The sequence below is a fragment of the Hippoglossus stenolepis genome, chromosome 17 (assembly GCF_022539355.2).
Source record: "Hippoglossus stenolepis isolate QCI-W04-F060 chromosome 17, HSTE1.2, whole genome shotgun sequence".
Lineage (NCBI taxonomy): Eukaryota > Metazoa > Chordata > Actinopteri > Pleuronectiformes > Pleuronectidae > Hippoglossus > Hippoglossus stenolepis.
This window is the reverse complement of record NC_061499.1, coordinates 4310229-4328418: the sequence shown is the minus strand read 5'-3', so window position 1 is coordinate 4328418 and position 18190 is coordinate 4310229. Positions and strand designations below refer to the sequence as shown.

The 18190-nt window shown below is 44.2% G+C and overlaps 2 protein-coding genes across 3 annotated transcripts; one reads left to right on the top strand and one right to left on the bottom strand.

The window, feature by feature from the left end:
• Nucleotides 1-2: 2 nt before the first annotated feature.
• On the bottom strand, nucleotides 3-3737 carry olah (oleoyl-ACP hydrolase). 2 transcript variants are annotated; one of them, XM_035182515.2, is made up of 8 exons: nucleotides 3601-3737; nucleotides 2570-2749; nucleotides 2340-2467; nucleotides 1437-1575; nucleotides 1238-1337; nucleotides 962-1131; nucleotides 781-863; nucleotides 3-354 (listed from the first exon to the last, which is right to left on the bottom strand). In XM_035182515.2, exons 3-8 carry the CDS (start codon nucleotides 2464-2466, stop codon nucleotides 212-214), a joined length of 762 nt encoding a protein of 253 aa, XP_035038406.1. In that variant the 5' UTR covers nucleotide 2467; nucleotides 2570-2749; nucleotides 3601-3737; the 3' UTR covers nucleotides 3-211. The 2 variants fall into 2 exon arrangements, with proteins under 2 accessions (XP_035038406.1, XP_035038407.1); XM_035182516.2 differs by having other exon boundaries at nucleotides 781-878; nucleotides 963-1131.
• A 401-nt stretch (nucleotides 3738-4138) lies between these two features.
• Nucleotides 4139-17773, top strand: ago3b (argonaute RISC catalytic component 3b). Its single transcript, XM_035182513.2, has 19 exons — nucleotides 4139-4276; nucleotides 8111-8282; nucleotides 8412-8532; nucleotides 8666-8874; nucleotides 9352-9488; nucleotides 9796-9930; nucleotides 10117-10204; nucleotides 10306-10453; nucleotides 10723-10842; nucleotides 10937-11080; nucleotides 11606-11739; nucleotides 11826-12010; nucleotides 12116-12275; nucleotides 12384-12474; nucleotides 12559-12753; nucleotides 12832-12966; nucleotides 13132-13233; nucleotides 13350-13549; nucleotides 13883-17773. The coding sequence occupies exons 1-19, from the start codon at nucleotides 4258-4260 to the stop codon at nucleotides 13989-13991; spliced, it is 2604 nt and encodes an 867-aa protein (XP_035038404.2). The 5' UTR covers nucleotides 4139-4257; the 3' UTR covers nucleotides 13992-17773.
• The last annotated feature ends 417 nt before the right edge of the window (nucleotides 17774-18190 follow it).

Sequence of the window (18190 nt, the reverse complement as noted above, 5' to 3'; positions counted from 1 at the left end):
TATGTGATCATGAAGTCAGTTTTATTTCATATTTGAAAGAAACTAGGATTATAACCGGAATTAAAAAGCTATTCAATTACATCTACCCCAAGTAAGGGTTAAACACAAAATGTTACATTTCTGAAATGTACAAATTTAACTTCCATCCCACTGAATTAATATAAAAACGTACAAAAATAGGAGACACTGTGCAGTAATGGTACATATTTGATCAGAAATAGTCCATATCTAATGTTTCCAGATGATTAGTGATGTATTCTAAGATGTGTTTTTCATTTCCAGACTCCTTGAGGTAGAAATGAGCCCCGTCGAGCATCCTAATGGTGAAATCTCCTGATGTGACGTCTTTCCAGGCTGTAAATAAATAAAAAGCATTAATTACACAGAGTATGAGCCCAGAGAGGACGTGCAGCGACTCCTCCTTTCCTTCGCTGACTTCAGGTTACACAGATTATCATGCAGCACAGACTGTAAATAAAGACAGACGACGTGTCTCTACTTCTTCCTGTTGTACAAAAATGAAGCTGTAGGATGAGGCTGCTGCAACTTGGAGTCGGAGCTTTAAAGATCAGGGGATGGAGGCGTAGTAGCGAGATCCTGCTTGACCAATCATGAGTCAGTCTGAGTTGTTAATCATGATGTTATACGAGAAAAATTTATTTAACGTGTTCTTTGACTTTTAGTTTTGACATGGAGGAGGCTGCAGTATAGGTCATACAAAGGTATGCTTGTCTCTTTTGCTCTGAGGCTGCCGTGCACTGTTGGAATTCTTCACCTGACCTTGTAAATCATGAGGCACGTCGTCCTTTCCGTCAAAACACGTAACAGGGCAGGACAGGAATGGATGGTCTGGTTTGTTACACCTGCAGAAAAAAATCATAGAATCCAGTCACTGTTACTATTCATAGAAACGTTAGAAATTAAATACGAGTTAAGAAACAAGCAGGAGTTGTCGGCTCGCCTGTAGTTCTCCACGACGTGCAGGTCGGCCTTCAGGACAGGAAGGAAGCGCTCCATGACCTCAGGATTCCCCAGAAGTTCAGGAGGAGTTCCTCCGATGGAAGTCAGCCACTTGAGAAAGTCGTCATCTGACAAATCGCTTCTCTTTGGGGCTTTGATTCTAATCTCTGACTAAAAACAGTGAACAGCAGTGAGAGTGTGCAGATCTTTCTGGGAGTATATTTAACACAGACGGAGACACAGTGAAGTGCAGATTAAATTAGATAAATAGACTCACATAAGGTGCAGAGACACCAGACAGGAAGATGTGAACCGGTTGGAGGTTGTGAAGCTTCTTCAGAGCATCTGCCACAGCGAAGCTTGTGTAGGCACCGAAACTGAGATGAACCAGAAAGGTGAAAACACATGAAACAGGTTGAGTGGAAACACACACAGATTTTGTGTTGTTTATAAAAAAAAAAATTCTCTCAACATACCTGTGACCAAAGAGAGCAAACGGCTTCTCCTTCAGCAGCGGTAACAGCACATCAATAACCTCGTCCACGATCTGCTGCATGCTCTGAGCGAACGGCTCCTTGGTGCGACTCTCTCTGCCTGGAAGTTTGACTGCAAACACTGGGAGTGACAAAACAAGTGTTAAACTTATTAGGAGCTACATGACAGAAAAGGATTTTAGGATTTTTGTTATGATTCACCTTCTTTTTCAGCAGAGAATTTGATATTTTGCTCAAAAGATTAAAAACTAGAAATGTCCCACAGTCTCCTTAAATTCTATCAAGCTGCACAAACTCATAGATTTCAGTCCCCTAAATAATTAATACAATTGTATATCAAAAACCATGGATTACTCTCTAGTAACGTGTTAGAAAACCCTGAATCTGGCCCTTAGTCTGTAGCCCCATCAAAATTGTATGAGTTCTTTCTTAGCCCAAGTTTCATGGAAATCTGTTCAGTAGTTGTTGTGTAATCCTGTTGACAAACCAACCAACTGAACAGGGATGAAAACACAACCTCCTGCACAGAGGTGATTACAAGAACTATTTGAGGAAAAACATCTTGAGAAAATGTTGAATACTAGGTACACAAAAATACTACTACTACAACAACTACTACTACTACTACTACTAATAACAATAACTGTTATAAATGGAATCTCACAGAACAGTTCTCCTATGAACCTTTCTAATTAGTTCATTGAGGCTCTTCTGGTTCTACTGAGAATCCAGGATAGATGATCAAAGTGCAGCAGCTCTTATGCAACATCCTCCATGTGTGTGTGTGTGTGTGTGTGTGTGTGTGTGTGTGTGTGTGTGTGTGTGTGTGTGTGTGTGTGTGTGTGTTAGTGTGTGTTAGTGTGTGTGTGTGTGTGTGTGTGTTACCTTCCACAGAGCTGAGGAGGTTTCCCCAGCGAGCATAGTGCAAAGAGCCTCCTCCTGCCCAGGGGAAGCAGATCAGCCGGGCCACAGCTTCTGGATTCCTCTTGAAGCAGTTGATCACCTTCTCCATCCTGATCCAACACAACACATCTGAGTCACACCTGCTGAGAGCTGCAACACCTGGAGCTGAACACACCACACATCTGTAACATGCTTCCAACGACACGACTCACCTCGAAGCAAAGATGGACTCCACACCAAGGGGATTATTATTGTGTCAAATCACTGGGTTTGATGCTGGGAAGCTGAGTCAACAGGTTGAAGTGCTTCCTGGTTGTTTTCTTCTGTGGTTTCCTGCTGTGAGAGGATGTGAATGGATTCTGGAGACATCTACAGTGTGGAGTGTGAATCTGCTGCAAGAGGCAGAGAAACCACAATTAGTCATTTATCAATCAATCAAAAATGTCTATACACGTTCTTATAATATCCAGATGCACAGGATACAAACTTAAAACATCTGGGACACAACTTTTGTTTTATTTCAAAGTATTCTATTGAGAAATAAAAAGTTTGCAGGAAGTGACGTTTTCAGTGTGGTTGGTATTTCCTGACGGATTTCCCTGAGTGGAGGAGGGTTTTTCAAGTTAGACAGAATTAGTCAGTTTAGCCATACCGGAAAACTCACAATTCTCTTTTTACTAACAGAAACACATAATACACATAAATACACATGAATACAACATAAATACACTCGAATGTCTAAGTGAAAAAATATAAAATTGCCTTTACACTAATTCCAGTCCTTTAATAGGACAAAAAATGTTTTTTGATTAGTTGAGAAAATAAAATGATAGAAATTGCCCTGCACCCTATTATTATTCTTATACTTTAATCTGCAGCAGTGCTTGTTTACTTTACTCCATATTTCTATCAATCAGCATTTTTACTTTGATTTAGGCCCCTTAAAAGTTTCAGATAAGAAGCGTCAGTATTTATAGTTGACGTAGTTTTTTAATTTAAAAGGTCACAAGCTGGTTTATCTAATATTCTAGTATAGTGAGTTTAAATCTGAAAAGTAACGAGCAACTCTAACTTTAACACAAATACAGAGGAGTGTAATATTTCCCCCCTCTGAGATAAATCACCAAATTATCGAAACACTCAAAATACAAATACCTCAAAGTAGTATTTGCACTTGAGTAACTGTAATAAGTTACTTTCCACATCTGAGAGTCGAGAAATGAGAAATTAAAAGGAATCTCACTTAGTAACTATTGATCCACCATGGTGCTTTTGTTGTGAAGGAGCCCCCCCGGAAGTCCCACGCGTGTCTTCCTGTGAGCTTGTGTCGTCCGAGCGGGAGAGGGCGGTGTGAAGAGCCGGACTCAGACCGGGTCTCTAGCCGACACAGAGGAGGAGGACGCCGGGGAAGTGAAGCTCCGTCACATCGGTGTGAAAAAGACGTCAACTCGCCGGGGGGACCAACACAGCAGCCGCCGGGTAAATGTTCCCGTCGCTCCCGTGTTTCGGTCACTAGTTACCGGCTAGTTGCGAGCGGGCTAACGCTAGCTGTTAGCTTCGGCGAAAATCCACCACCTCCTGCCTCCAAACACTCAAAACTCAAGATCGTGTCCTTCTCCTTTCAGGTTTTTACCGAATCAAACTTCGAGGGCTCGAGGCGGCGACGTGTCGGTGAAGTCTGCGCTGCCACCCGGAGCCAGGTCGGTCGAGCGGCGGTGGGAGAGAGGACTTTCCAGCCCAGGGAACCCCGAAGCGGCCCGGGTGCACATCCGCCTGTCAGCCGGGGGGGAGCCGGGGGAGGGTCCGCGAGGTGTCGGCCAGCGGAAACTTTCGTGGAAGTTTTTTTTTTTTGCAGAAATCCATCGCAGGGAGCCGGGTCAACCGGACCGAGACCTCATGAATGGAAATCGGAACAACAGGTGGGGACCGACGGCCATGCCGAGGCGAGCCGAGCCGAGCTAGTGTGGTGCTCAGGTGCAGGGGTTATTTTCAGACCGCACCGGGGCCAACAAGTGTGTTAAAGTTAAACTACTGGGTTTTACCCTGCACATCTAAAAACCACACACTCCTCCTGCTGTAGATCCTCTCTTTCTAAACACGATGCTCACTTTGTAGTGAAGCTGTTTCCTGAGAGTTTCTACTTCATGTCTCTCTTATTGCGTCCAGCCCCAGAGAGTAGTTTAAACAACAGACACACCTCTCTGGGCAATGCAACACAACAACCACAGCATCAACAAACCACGTGCTTCAGAAACGACCCAACACCTGTGTCCAAAAATCTCAGCCGCTCGGAAAAAAAGCTCACACCTCAACCTGAGGTGTGAAACCACATCTAGGTCCACTTTAGATCCAGATTTGTGTCTGGATCTGCGCGAAATTGCAGACGCCCCCTTGTTTCCATCAAGATCTGGGCGTTAATCTCTGAGAAATAAATGTACATGTTCAAAAACACCCAAATTAGATGGAAAATATGATAATATAATAACTTGAATTTACGTAGCGCGTTTCCAAAGGACGCAAAAAGTAAAGAAAGTAATTCACACAAAATATTGGAAAGAAAAACCTCCTGGATCCACTTCCTGACCCAAGTACACATCAAATTTGAATAGGTTCTGGCCCTGACCCATGCTCCCAACAAGTTTCATGGTAGTTTTAGTGTAATCCTGCTAACTCCCAGAGAAACACAGAGGGAAACATATCCTCCATGTGCTCTAAGTGTCCCAGTCCCCTTAAATTCAATCAAGCTGCACCAAATTGCACATTCTCATGAATATCAGTCCTCTAAATACACTTAATAATAAAAACGGAACATATTAATCTTCATTAAGGGGGGATTCATTGCACGACTGTTGCTTTAGGGTGTACCTAATAAATTGACAACCCGAGAACATAGTGGTGAGTGAGTTGTCAGGTCATCATAGGCTCTGGTGCTGAAGCCTGAAAAAACAATTCAAACCCCCAATGTCCTGCTCCAACTAACAGTTTGTCAGCTGGGATTTGCCGGTAATTTTTGTGCCTTATTGTGCCTGTGAGTGTGTGTCTGTCTGTGTGTGTGTTCGTGCCCCAAAACCAGTCTCACTGGTTTCTTTTCATTGTCGACGTCATTCTTTGTCAGACGTCACAGGCAGGTGGTGATCCCGTCAGGTGTGTCTGAAGCCTGAGAGTGGCTGGCTCTCTTTCAGGGGTGTGTGTGTGTGTGAGGTTGTGCGTTTTTAAAGTGCAGCGCCTCTCACACCAGCTGCTGCCATAGTTACCTCAACTGTTGAATAGTGTTCAGTTAACTGCCTGTGTTAATTACAAATCAATCGAGCGCGGCAGGACACAAGTCAATTTACTTTGTTGGCATGGGCCACAGTTTGTGAGTCACAGCTTGTGTAATAGTGATGTTGTCGGTGCCGCTGGTGAACTGGGAGCGCGACGAAAAGGGCCAAACTGGTTCACTGAAACTGACCCATTAACTCCCCACCCACTTTCCGCTGTGAGAGCTCAGAACAAAGCTTTATTAGAGACGTGATTCGATTTGGAGTCTATCAGGGATTTGATTCGCGAGCTGACGTCTATTTGAGTCAAAATATAATAATATAAAACCACGTTTGTTGTTCTTGCCACACAGCTTTTAAAAGTCAAATCTTGAAAAGAGGGCCTAAAGGTTATTTCCATTCAGAGCAGAAACAATCGATTCATTAATTGAGAAACAAAGACACAAGTGATCAGCATCAACTTTTTAAACTCCACATAAGTTTGAGTTATTTATCAAGAAAAGAAAAGCCCAAATGTCTTTTCTGTTTTTTTTAAATATATTCTACATTACTGTCAGTATCTTTTGTATCGAACGTTTACTCAAACTCTGAGATCTGAAGATATCATCTTCAGGTTTTTATGACCTGATCGAACAAACAATCAACAATAACAGGGCGAGAATAATTATTTGCAATCCTGTTCTTTTATTTATGGATTCATTGTTATCAAATGATCTTTCAATTATCATTTTTGACTGATTCATTAATGATTCAGTCTTTACAATGTCCAAAAGCTGTTAAAAAGACTTTATTATAATGACATATAACAGAATCAAACACATTCAGGTGGATGGAAGCTGAAGATACTTTAAAAATGATGATGCTTGAAAGTGATTTATTGATTATCAGAGTAGTTGCTGATTATTTATCTGTCAGTGTGAAACATCTCCTTGCGATATTATTTGGTATTTTTATTAAAGCCTGGATCTTTTTCACAGGTTTTAAAGATATTTAACCTAAGAAACGGTTTCGCAGGGTTGAAAAGATGAAACTAACATTTTCTCAATAATACAATATCAGCTTTACATATTTTTTTAATCAACATTTGTGAAGTGAAGTGATGATTGCACATTAATGCCAGTGTGTAGATTGAATGTCAGCTCCTACCGGCCGTGTGGTGCATGTGTCTGATGAAGCTGCCTGATAACTGCTCGTTATTCTCTCCATTGTTGCTCATTCTACAATGAACCTTTTCTTTTTTTCAAATCTTAACTGGTGAAAAAGCTGATAGAATAATCCTAGGTTTTTACCTTCTGCTAATTTTAATCATAAAACTTCAAATTTATTTAAAAAACAGCCATTTTTCAGTCACAGAAACCGAGAAAATCAGTGTGCATCTGTTCTCCCTCCTCCTTTCGGCATGCTTTTGGTTGCCATGGAGAAACCATAGCAACATGGGCACCATCACCATGGGAACAGCACATAGGAGGAAGCGAGCTGGGGACACATCAGCAGAAAGTGCAGTCTTTTCCTGAATGATGCGTCCTTGCGGCAGGTCCAGGGTCAGCCCTTGACCCTGATGGCAGCGCTGTGTCACAGGCTGGAACTGTTTTAATATTTTCCACCCACAGTCGCTCTGCTGCTCTTATTTCACAGTCACATTCATCATCACTGCCACACAACTTGATTCACGTGTACAAAACATTACATTATGCTTTTTGCTATTTTCACAGCTTGACCTCTGTGCAGACTTTGTCATGTTGGTCATTATGTGTGTGTGTGTGTGTGGATCCTCTGAGTCACATTTGTGGCAATTATGTGGTTGTGTGATGTCAATTTCTTTCCTCTCCAAGTACTTTCCACATTGGCATTTCTGAAAATTGGTGTCAAATGGTCATGTTGTGTCACCCGCCTACTTCTCCTCCCGTCTGGCAAAGAGCTCGTCAGTCAGGAGGAATCTGCATCTGCCGACGAGCTGGTCTTTTATTCAAAATATCGCTCAACTCCACGACCTTTTACACGGTCTTTATCAGATTGACCTGGGTTTGGGGGGGGGGGATATGACGCTGACCTGTTTGCCTCAGTTTTATCGGGTTTTTAATCTTTGACGTCTCCCTGATCATCCTCAGTCCCAGCACCCGCCATCTGCTCGTTCCCCCTTACTAACCACTTCCTTCCGACAGTTTGCCCTCATTTCAGAGCCCTTCATTCATTTTAAAAGGGTCCCAAATTTAAATTAATACTGAGGGAAGGTGGGCTGTTTCATAAAAGATTGAATTTTGTAGGGCAATATTACAAGAGCATCAAGAAGACGCAGAAACTATAAAAGTATAAACTGCAAGAAGTACTGTAATTGAAACATTAAGACAAATCTGTCTTTCATTAAATATTAATTCATTGATTTTCATTCTCAACACTGTAAACACACACATTACAATAGTTTTTAAAATTTGTAGTGAAAGCCATTGCGCGGTTGTAATTAATTTGTGTTTACACTTTTTCTGTGTGTTGTAGACGACGCTGAAGCCCCAGCCCTTTTTGCTTTGCCACGGCGACCTGGCCATGGCACCATCGGGAAGCCCATCAAGCTTCTGGCCAACTGCTTCCAGGTGGATATCCCCAAAATCGATGTCTACCTGTATGAAGTGGACATCAAACCGGATAAATGTCCCCGGAGAGTCAACAGGTACCAGGAAACCCCCAAAGCCTTGAGACCAGTTTTATCCAACACCTCATTTTCTTACTCTTCCGTGTTCAATCAGTTGATGCAGGGTTTGGCAATAATATGACTCATTTTCTCTGGTTGTCTTTTCAGGGAGGTGGTGGACTCCATGGTGCAGCATTTCAAGGTGACTATCTTTGGTGACCGTCGGCCAGTTTACGATGGGAAGAGAAGCCTTTACACTGCAAACCCACTTCCTGTCGCCACCAGTGGGGTAAGAACCGCAACGATCCCTGTTCAGCTTGATAAAGATCCTGAGTGTTGTGTAACAGGCTGCTGTGGACAGAGTCTGATCCTGTGGTGCGATACTTGTATCTAACAGGGGCTTGGTATGTTGTCCTCCTCAGGTTGATCTGGACGTCACCCTGCCTGGTGAGGGGGGGAAGGACCGCCCGTTTAAAGTCTCCATCAGATTTGTGTCGCTGGTCAGCTGGCACATGCTGCACGAGGTCTTGAATGGAAATGGCGTGGTGGAACCCCTGGACCTGGACAAACCCATCAGCACTAATCCTGTTCATGCTGTGGATGTCGTCCTTAGACATCTTCCCTCCATGAAGTGAGTTCCCTCACGCGGACGTCTGCAGAGATTTGCTTTTTAGTTTACCTGAACCGTGTCACAGTTTCAGCCTTGGAGCTGTATTTCCTATTTTTTGATCAAGAAACATGACCTGAGGATCCCTGCATCCTGGAACCGCTGTATAGTCCATTGTCACTTATTGTAACAGGAGCAATTGGGTATAATTACTCAACAATGCCACAGATATATTTATTTATTGTGTATTTGATGACCCAGGTGGGATTAAACATGGAAACGTGGATTTAAACATCTTTACGTAATCTACCTTGTTTCAGTAACATGAACAAAAACCCTGTCTGGTCCCCTGAGGTTTCACACCTGGAACCTGGGGGAGCCTTCGTGTTGTGCTGCACTCGATGAACCTCCAGGGAGCGCAGGTCACAGCCTGGGGGAGCGTTTTATTTTGGTGCTCTGCTGATCTCTGTGTCATGCGTGTGTCTCTAATGTCCTCCCCAGGTACACCCCCGTCGGCCGATCCTTCTTCTCCTCCCCAGAGGGCTACGACCACCCGCTCGGTGGAGGAAGAGAGGTCTGGTTCGGTTTCCATCAGTCAGTTCGGCCGGCCATGTGGAAAATGATGCTCAACATCGATGGTGTGTAAACGTGAAAGTTGGAACATTTAAAGAAACGGTCTGGGGAAATAACATCAATCTTCTCATCTAACACAAGAAAGAAACATTTTCAAACCTTCAACACTTAAAGTACCAATTGCATTTATTTTAATCTCAGCCCTGTTATAGAGAGTGTGTGAATTTCCCTTTTTAAAAGAGTATAAATAATATCAGAAGGATCCTCTTCTCTAAATACAGTGTGTCCAGAGCTGAGCGATGGTGGGGGGGAGCTGTTTGAACCAACACTTCATCATTTTTTACAGTGTGACTTTGTTCTGTGTTGTTTCAGTGTCAGCCACAGCCTTTTACAAAGCCCAGCCAGTCATCCAGTTCATGTGCGAGGTCCTGGACATTCACAACATTGATGAGCAGCCGCGGCCGCTCACTGACTCCCACAGGGTCAAGTTCACCAAAGAAATCAAAGGTATGTCACCAACGACCAGTCGGCCTCGGCCTGTTTCCGCTGAGTTCACCGTCTGCAGCTCTGTTCTGTCGTCTGGGAAGTTTTCTTGTAGCGCAAGTTAGTTTTATCTCATGAATGAGGAATCTGGGCCTGTTCAGTTGTTCCACTCGAGTACTTATCCACTTGGATGGCTCCACCCTTTCACAGGTCTTAAAGTGGAAGTGACACACTGTGGAACCATGCGTAGGAAGTACCGAGTCTGCAATGTAACACGACGCCCCGCCAGCCTCCAGACGTATGTTTCCACATCACACTCCCGCTAGCTGTTACACTGCACTCAAAGCTGTCACCGGCTTCCCTTTTAATGAGAGATTCTTGTTGCTGTCGAACTCGCAGGTTTCCGTTGCAGCTTGAGAATGGTCAGACAGTTGAACGCACGGTGGCGCAGTACTTCAGAGAGAAGTACAGTCTGCAGCTCAAGTATCCCCACCTGCCTTGCCTGCAGGTGGGCCAGGAGCAGAAACACACCTACCTGCCCCTGGAGGTAAAGACTCATGGTGCCTGTATGACTCCACTGCAAAATACTGGACAAATAGTGTTGTGGAGTTTATTCATTACAAAAAGAACTGTCAATAAAGCTGCTAAAAGTCATTCAGAGTCGTTGGTTCCCCGGCTACTGCAGAGACTGGAGAACAGACCCGTCTCTCAGGAGGTCGGGGCATGAGGAGGAGGATTTTGTAAAGGAAGAGGGACATGACATGTTGGGTTATCCGGCTCGGTTAAAACTGGATCAACTGTCATTTTTCCATCCAGGTGTGCAACATAGTAGCTGGACAGCGCTGCATCAAGAAACTCACGGATAACCAGACGTCCACCATGATCAAAGCAACAGCTCGCTCTGCACCGGACCGGCAGGAGGAGATCAGCCGGCTGGTGAGTTTCCTGTGGTCCAGGATCGCAAGAACCTTTCTTCTATCTGCCTTTTTTTCCTCTTTGTAAAGTAAAATAACGTTCTGTCTCCTCTCAGGTGCGGAGCGCGAATTACGAGGCCGACCCATTTGTCCAGGAGTTTCAGTTCCGCGTGCGAGACGAAATGGCTCAGGTGATGGGCCGCGTCCTGCCGGCCCCCATGCTGCAGTATGGCGGCAGGGTGAGCTCTGAGCCGTTTATGGTACTTTCCCTTTAAATCACGCTTCATACGCACGTGTTTGTCAGCATGTCCTGAGCAGGGTTTCCTCGGGTGTGGATGAATAATCCTGAATTTGAAAAAGAGAAGATTTAACTGTATTTAAACACCTTTTTAAAATTACCCTTTAGTGCATTTTATTTACCAAAACATAAAACTCTATTTTCACGGTTTCAAATGAGGAAACCCTGTGATTAGTGTCTTTAAATTTATTTTAGATAGTTATTATGTTGGATGTGTTTTCACAGTACACACTTCTCTCTGATCACACCTTCCTCTTTTTGCCTTTAAGAAATTATTATTATAATTTTGCACGCCTGTCATAAAAGTAAATTCTTGTATCACAGCTCATATGCATGACCCAATCAGAAGTTTGCACGGACGAACTTTAAAAATCAATTTGACTCCAATGCCCCAATCAGCCCACCAGTCACTGCCTGAGTTCCCATGTATTGCATGTGTCCGTGCGACAGTCAGTCCCAGCAGATCAACCCTGCACTGTCGTTTCAGAACCGCACGGTGGCCACGCCCAGCCACGGCGTGTGGGACATGAGGGGGAAGCAGTTCCACACCGGAGTGGAGATCAAGATGTGGGCCATCGCCTGCTTCGCCACGCAGAGACAGTGCAGAGAGGAGATCCTCAAGTGAGTTCACTCATCCTGGTTGTTATTGAGTTTGAAAACTCAGTTTCATATTCACAATGAAACTGAATTTCACTTTCCCTGCTCAGGAGCTTCACTGACCAGCTGCGGAAGATCTCAAAGGATGCTGGGATGCCGATCCAGGGCCAGCCGTGCTTCTGTAAATACGCCCAGGGAGCGGACAGCGTGGAGCCCATGTTCAGACACCTGAAGAACACCTACGCTGGGCTACAGCTCATTATTGTTATCCTGCCCGGGAAAACACCCGTCTATGGTACAGACACAAATATTAAATATCAGATTAAGTAATCGAGTTAATTAGAAAGATTATAACAGTTAATGTACGGTAATTAAAATCAGTCCGACCTGTCCCCCACAGCTGAGGTGAAGCGGGTGGGCGACACCCTGCTCGGCATGGCCACCCAGTGCGTTCAGGTGAAGAACGTGGTGAAGACGTCGCCTCAGACCCTCTCAAACCTCTGCCTCAAGATCAACGTCAAACTGGGAGGAATCAACAACATCCTGGTTCCACACCAGCGGTAAAGACTCCCTTTTGTTTTTGTTTTTCCTGGTCGCCTCTTATTTCATCTGTGTGAAAGACGACGATTAGTTGGAGGATAATTTTCTGTCTCCTCTCCTCCGTCCAGGCCCTCCGTGTTCCAGCAGCCTGTCATCTTCCTCGGGGCTGATGTCACTCATCCTCCAGCCGGCGACGGGAAGAAACCATCGATTGCAGCGGTGAGACGTCACTTAATGTAAATTTTCACATGAAGCACATTTATCTGTAGTGCTTTAGTGATTCTGAGTGCTCTTCCTCTATAGGTGGTCGGCAGTATGGACGCCCACCCCAGCCGGTACTGCGCCACAGTGCGGGTGCAGCGGCCCAGACAGGAGATCATCCAGGACTTGGCCTCTATGGTGCGAGACCTTTTGATCCAGTTCTACAAATCGACGCGCTACAAGCCGACCAGGATCATCTTCTACAGGGACGGAGTGTCGGAGGGCCAGTTCAGACAGGTACCACGTTTCTCTTGTAAAGACGGATTCATGTTGTTTCCAATTCTACAACGATACAAACCATGTTTTTCTGTGTAGGTGCTGTACTATGAGCTGCTGGCCATCAGGGAGGCTTGCATCAGCCTGGAGAAAGAATACCAGCCGGGGATCACGTACATCGTCGTGCAGAAACGCCATCACACACGCCTCTTCTGTGCGGATCGCAACGAGCGGGTCAGCAGCACAGGACACGATTTCTCAGACATCTTTAAACATACATATTATTGGTTTTCACTGTCAAAGGGAAACTTTGATATCAGGGACACTGCTCAGGCTGGTTTAGAGCAATTTAGGTAAGATTATGTTTCCTTACATGAGTTTGTTATGTTTCACCGTCAGGTTGGACGAAGTGGAAACATTCCTGCCGGCACCACGGTGGACACAGACATCACCCACCCCTATGAATTTGACTTTTACCTCTGCAGTCACGCTGGGATCCAGGTAAAAAAAACACGTCCCTGCTTCAACAAAATTTTAGCAGCTCATCGTTTGTCCTCCCTCCGCGGAGCCTCCTGTCTCTGGGGTGTGATTTTAAACCTCTGCTCTCCGCTCCCCAGGGTACGAGTCGGCCGTCTCACTACCACGTTCTGTGGGACGACAACTGCTTCACCGCCGACGAGTTCCAGCTCCTCACCTACCAGCTGTGCCACACCTACGTCCGCTGCACTCGGTCCGTTTCCATCCCAGCACCGGCCTACTACGCCCACCTGGTGGCGTTCCGTGCCCGCTACCACCTGGTTGACAAAGAGCACGACAGGTGAGGATTTGTTTATTGATTGTATGAGCTATAGTGATTTCCTATTGGGAGTATCTGACAGATTTTGTCAGTTTTACTAATTTTGTGGGACTATGTTGTGTATGTTGTTGCTGTGATTTGTTAAACTTGTGTATCTTTTGCTATATTTATCACTGTGCATGGGCAACCAAACCAATTTCCTCTCTGGGGATTATATGGGGGGTTATAAAGCATTTCATCTACGTGTATAGCGAGTTGGTTAATTTGATATATAGATAGTTTAGATGGATAGTTTCCTTTTCATGTCACCTTGTCCTGATGTTTCATTAATTTGTTTGTTCTCCTTCGTCGCAGTGCGGAGGGCAGCCACGTCTCAGGGCAGAGTAACGGCCGGGACCCCCAGGCGCTGGCCAAAGCCGTTCAGATCCACCACGACACATTGAGTACCATGTACTTCGCCTGAAGCCCTCCACCTTTCTCAGTCGCTCAGCCAGTCTTAAAGGTCCGACCCCCACACTGGTGAAGCTCATGTCACCGCGGCGCGACGGTGATGGCGGCAGCTACTGCAGACTGCATAAGGATGAAAGAAGCCAGAGAGGAGTCACAGCCACATTATGCAAATTTTAAAAACCAGCCAATCGTTTCCCTGTGCTCTCCCGCATCACCACCCTCTCCTTCGCTTTATTTAAATCATGATGAATCGACAGCAGCTCAAACTTTTTATTTTGCAGGGATTTTTTTTTTTCTTCCGTGTGTGTGCGTGTGCGTTTAACTGACGGCGGAGTAGGTGGGGATATACAAACTGATGATTCTTTGGTGAATGAGTGGGAATGAAGCCTCATGTTGAGCCCAATGTCGCTGGTTTACGGTTTTTACACGTTTTTGTTTGTGTTTTTCTCAGCTTTCTAGACACCGAATGTGTTGTGTGTCTGTGGAGCAAAGTGCGTGATCGCCATAGCAACATTGGCAGGCTGCCTATCGCGGTTACCGATCGGCCTCCCTTTAAGCCAATGGTTCCCCTCGCGGTCATCCAGCCTGACGGTGAGAATCGTAACCAACACAGACACTGAATGAAAACGTTTTTTTAAAAAAGAAAAGAAAAGCCACGTACAGCTGCGTCTTAAAGGCATCGTGTATCGCTTGTTGCCTTAGTGCGAGATGCATAAAGTAGACTGTTAGAAAAACTTCTCTACGTCGTAGTTCAGCTTGGTACAGTTTGTTATACCAAATGTTTCCCGTGCGTTTTATTCCTCTTCCTATTTATGAGTGTTATTTCCCCCGTTTTTAGTTTTTAAATTAACTTTCATATTCAGCAATAGAACAGAGTGGACGACTTATATCTTCTGACGACAACAAGCGCTTTTAACCCCCCCCACCACCCCCACCACCCCACAACCTCAACAAACTGATAATGTCAAGAGCTCCGTCAGTGCAATAAGGTGCTAATGCAGAGATCAGGCTCAGTGCTGAACGAGTATTTTGTCGTCATAAGCGAGTTTTGGCAAGTGACGTTGAACCTTGGCTTCAGGAATGTAAAGTATTTGACGTCCTCGTGGGTCAGTCAGAGGTCGGCTGGTGCGTTCGGAGAAGAGTAATCAAAGTGCCTAACGTGGTTTGAAGAGTAAAGTGTGTGTGTGTGTGTGTGTGTGTGTGTGTGTGTGTGTGTGTGTGTGTGTGTGTGTGTGTGTGTGTGTGTGTGTGTGTGTGTGTGTGGGATGGAAGGAAGTTAAACGTATGTTGGTTCGGGCGCCTCTGTGTGAAAAACCCTGCGCTGTCCGGCACGTGGGCCTGGACGACACGGAGGTTACTGAAGTTTCGTTTTCTCGTGATCGGGAACGAATTCTTCTGATTTCAACATGTTTTTAAACGAGGTTATACAGCTTTATTTTGAAAAAAACAAAACATTTTCAGTGGTTATAAAGTATTGCAAACTGTCTTTTCCCTACTATCACAAGTACAACTCGATCATCGCCCACATCTCTGATTGATCCGAACAGAATGAATGAAGTTAAGTGAAATTACAATTCGGTTAATCGGGCTCTCAAACTGTCTTTTGTTATAATAATTTAGTTTCCTTATAATAACCAATAATTATGTCCAGATCCAGGAACAGCTTCACATGTTGAAATCATGAGATACCTTCTCTCTCGAGGAGAAAACAAAACCCAGTCGCGCACACGGAGGAGTTTGTATTCGCAGGTTCGCCAACACGTCGTCTGCAGACGGCAGAGAGCTGTCGGCTCACGAGCGCCGTCACCGCTGGGACTCGAACCCTTCGTATTCAGACTCCGCAGCATCTGTCAGCCAGCTTCGGTCTGAGCGTCACCGTTCACGTCCCAGTGCTCGAGTTTCAACCCCGGTGAACGTTTGTCTTTCTATATTTTGGATGATAGCGACGTCGTCATGCAATAAGGAGCAGTTCAGAGCAGGTGAACTCATTGTAGACTTTACAGTTCAGCCCTCGCGGTGTAGTTTAATTCAGAGGAAGCCTTTTTGTTTTCATCAGTCGGACCAAACCAGTGGTGCCTGGTCCGGGTCAGGGTGTTGGGACTCGGTGTCAATGCTCTTATTACAGCCTCGTGCTGAAAGGCTCTGAACCTAAGCTGCTATATTTGATATTTCATCAGATACACATAGATTCAATATATTGACGGAGAAGGAAGAAGAGGATTGGTGGTGTTTTACTGCACTTAAATAAATACAAAAAACAGCTGCATGTGTTTTTAACGGTTGAGTCGAGATGCTGAGGTTTTTGTTTGATTTAATATTTTCTCTCTTGACTTAAAACATTTTTAATTATAAGGATACCGGAGCTGATCGTTTTTAGTTTTTTTTGTTTGTTTGTCGTCATGTTGAAGCAGTTTCTCGTTGTCGGACATTACCAGCATTTTTACTTGAATAGTTTTAGTAGTCGTGGGCATGTTTAACATTGTTGTCTAGTGCTCTGCTTGTTTTTAAAAGTTTATATTTATAAGTATATCAAGAGCCTTATAACAGAAATCCCCTCTTTCCTGCCTTGATGCCACCTGCAGTCATTTGACCTCGAGAGGCCGAAGGACAGATTCCCTCAAAAAATATAAACCTTTTTAAAACTGAATGGAGAAATATTTATATTTAAAGATACCAATGTAATGCACATACCACTTGTCCTATATAAAGCAGAGGCCTGATAGCTGTATTGAAATATGATATTTAATTGTCATTTTTTCCAAATTGGATAATGCAATAGCTGTGTTTTCTGCTTAGTGGAGTCTGTCGGAGGTTTGTTGTGTCACGTCAGACGAACCGTCAGCCCTCCTCTGCCGACGCGAGCGGCGAAGACGTCCCTCCACTCGATTCATCATCTCAAAACGCTCACTTTTATTCTGAGAAGCTCTTTCAATTTTTAACATATATCCTGCGTATTAATAAAAAGAGAGGAGGAGGAGGGTTGAACGTTCATCGCTGGACTGATTTGTCAGACTGTGCCTTTCCTGATGGTGCTGAAAAAAGAAAAAAAAACGTAAATCAAAGAAATCCTCACATTCAGAAAGTCGACAATAATAAGTATATATTGATACATGACAATACTGTAAGGTGTGGTTGTGTGTGTGTATGTATTTGTGTGCGTGTGTGTTTGTGTGAGACTTATGCCAAGAACACAAATTATGCAGAACTGATCGGTTTTGGAGCTGCCAGGACCAAAAGGCCTGCGGGGATCAGTTTCTCATGGACGGGCACTTTCCAAGCACAACCCAAATCTAACATTTAGGAGTAGCTCAGTGTTATGTAGCATTATTTATTTAGCCTTTTATTTCTATTGGGACGGGACTTGACCCCTTTTCTCACTGCCTGGAAACACGGATGTGACTCAAACCAACATCTCTGTTAAAAAAACCTTCGTGATTTTCCTTCTTATTCGAATGTGAAATTTAGACGTTTACAGAATTGGGACGCTTCTTTGTTTCTTTGAGTCCTCGAGTGCCCGTCTAATGGTTTTCCCCACAAAAATTAATATTTAAAACGCCTCTGTGCTTGGCTGCATATCATCATACTCTAAAATTATGTTTGGGTGTCACAATGTATTAATGTGATTCTTTTCTCTTTTTTTTTTTCTGTGCCCGATTATGAGATTTGTGTCACTTTTAGAAGTAAACGTCTTTTTTTTTGTCTTAACACTCATCTGATCCTGGTCCTACAAGTTGAGCCTTTTTCATTTTGTTGTCGTATTTAATTTTTTTTGGAATAAATACTCTATGTAATGTTTTCATCTGCGTTTCTTTGTTATTTATCAGGAGTATACCGAAACCTGCTCATTCGATTTCCAGTCAATCTTGTGATGTCTGAGTTTGTATAATTTGGTGCAGCTCGATTGACTTTAAGGGATAGTTGGGCCTTGGCGGAGTTATCAGCTGTATTAGTACTTTAACATACATCTTATATTTAGCTACACCTCATAAACACAGTCTGCAGATAAGACTTCTCCTGCTTGGGAACAGATTTTATTAAACTTCATATATACACTGAACTAATAAACGGACGTGCACCGCTGAACCCGCTGTCCTCGGAGCCGTGTACAACAGGACACTATAAACAGATGTTATGTGTTTGTGTACATGAACCTGCACAGGAGCTCCGGGTTCATTATTACTGACAGGAAACAGCCCGAGGACGTTATCAGTC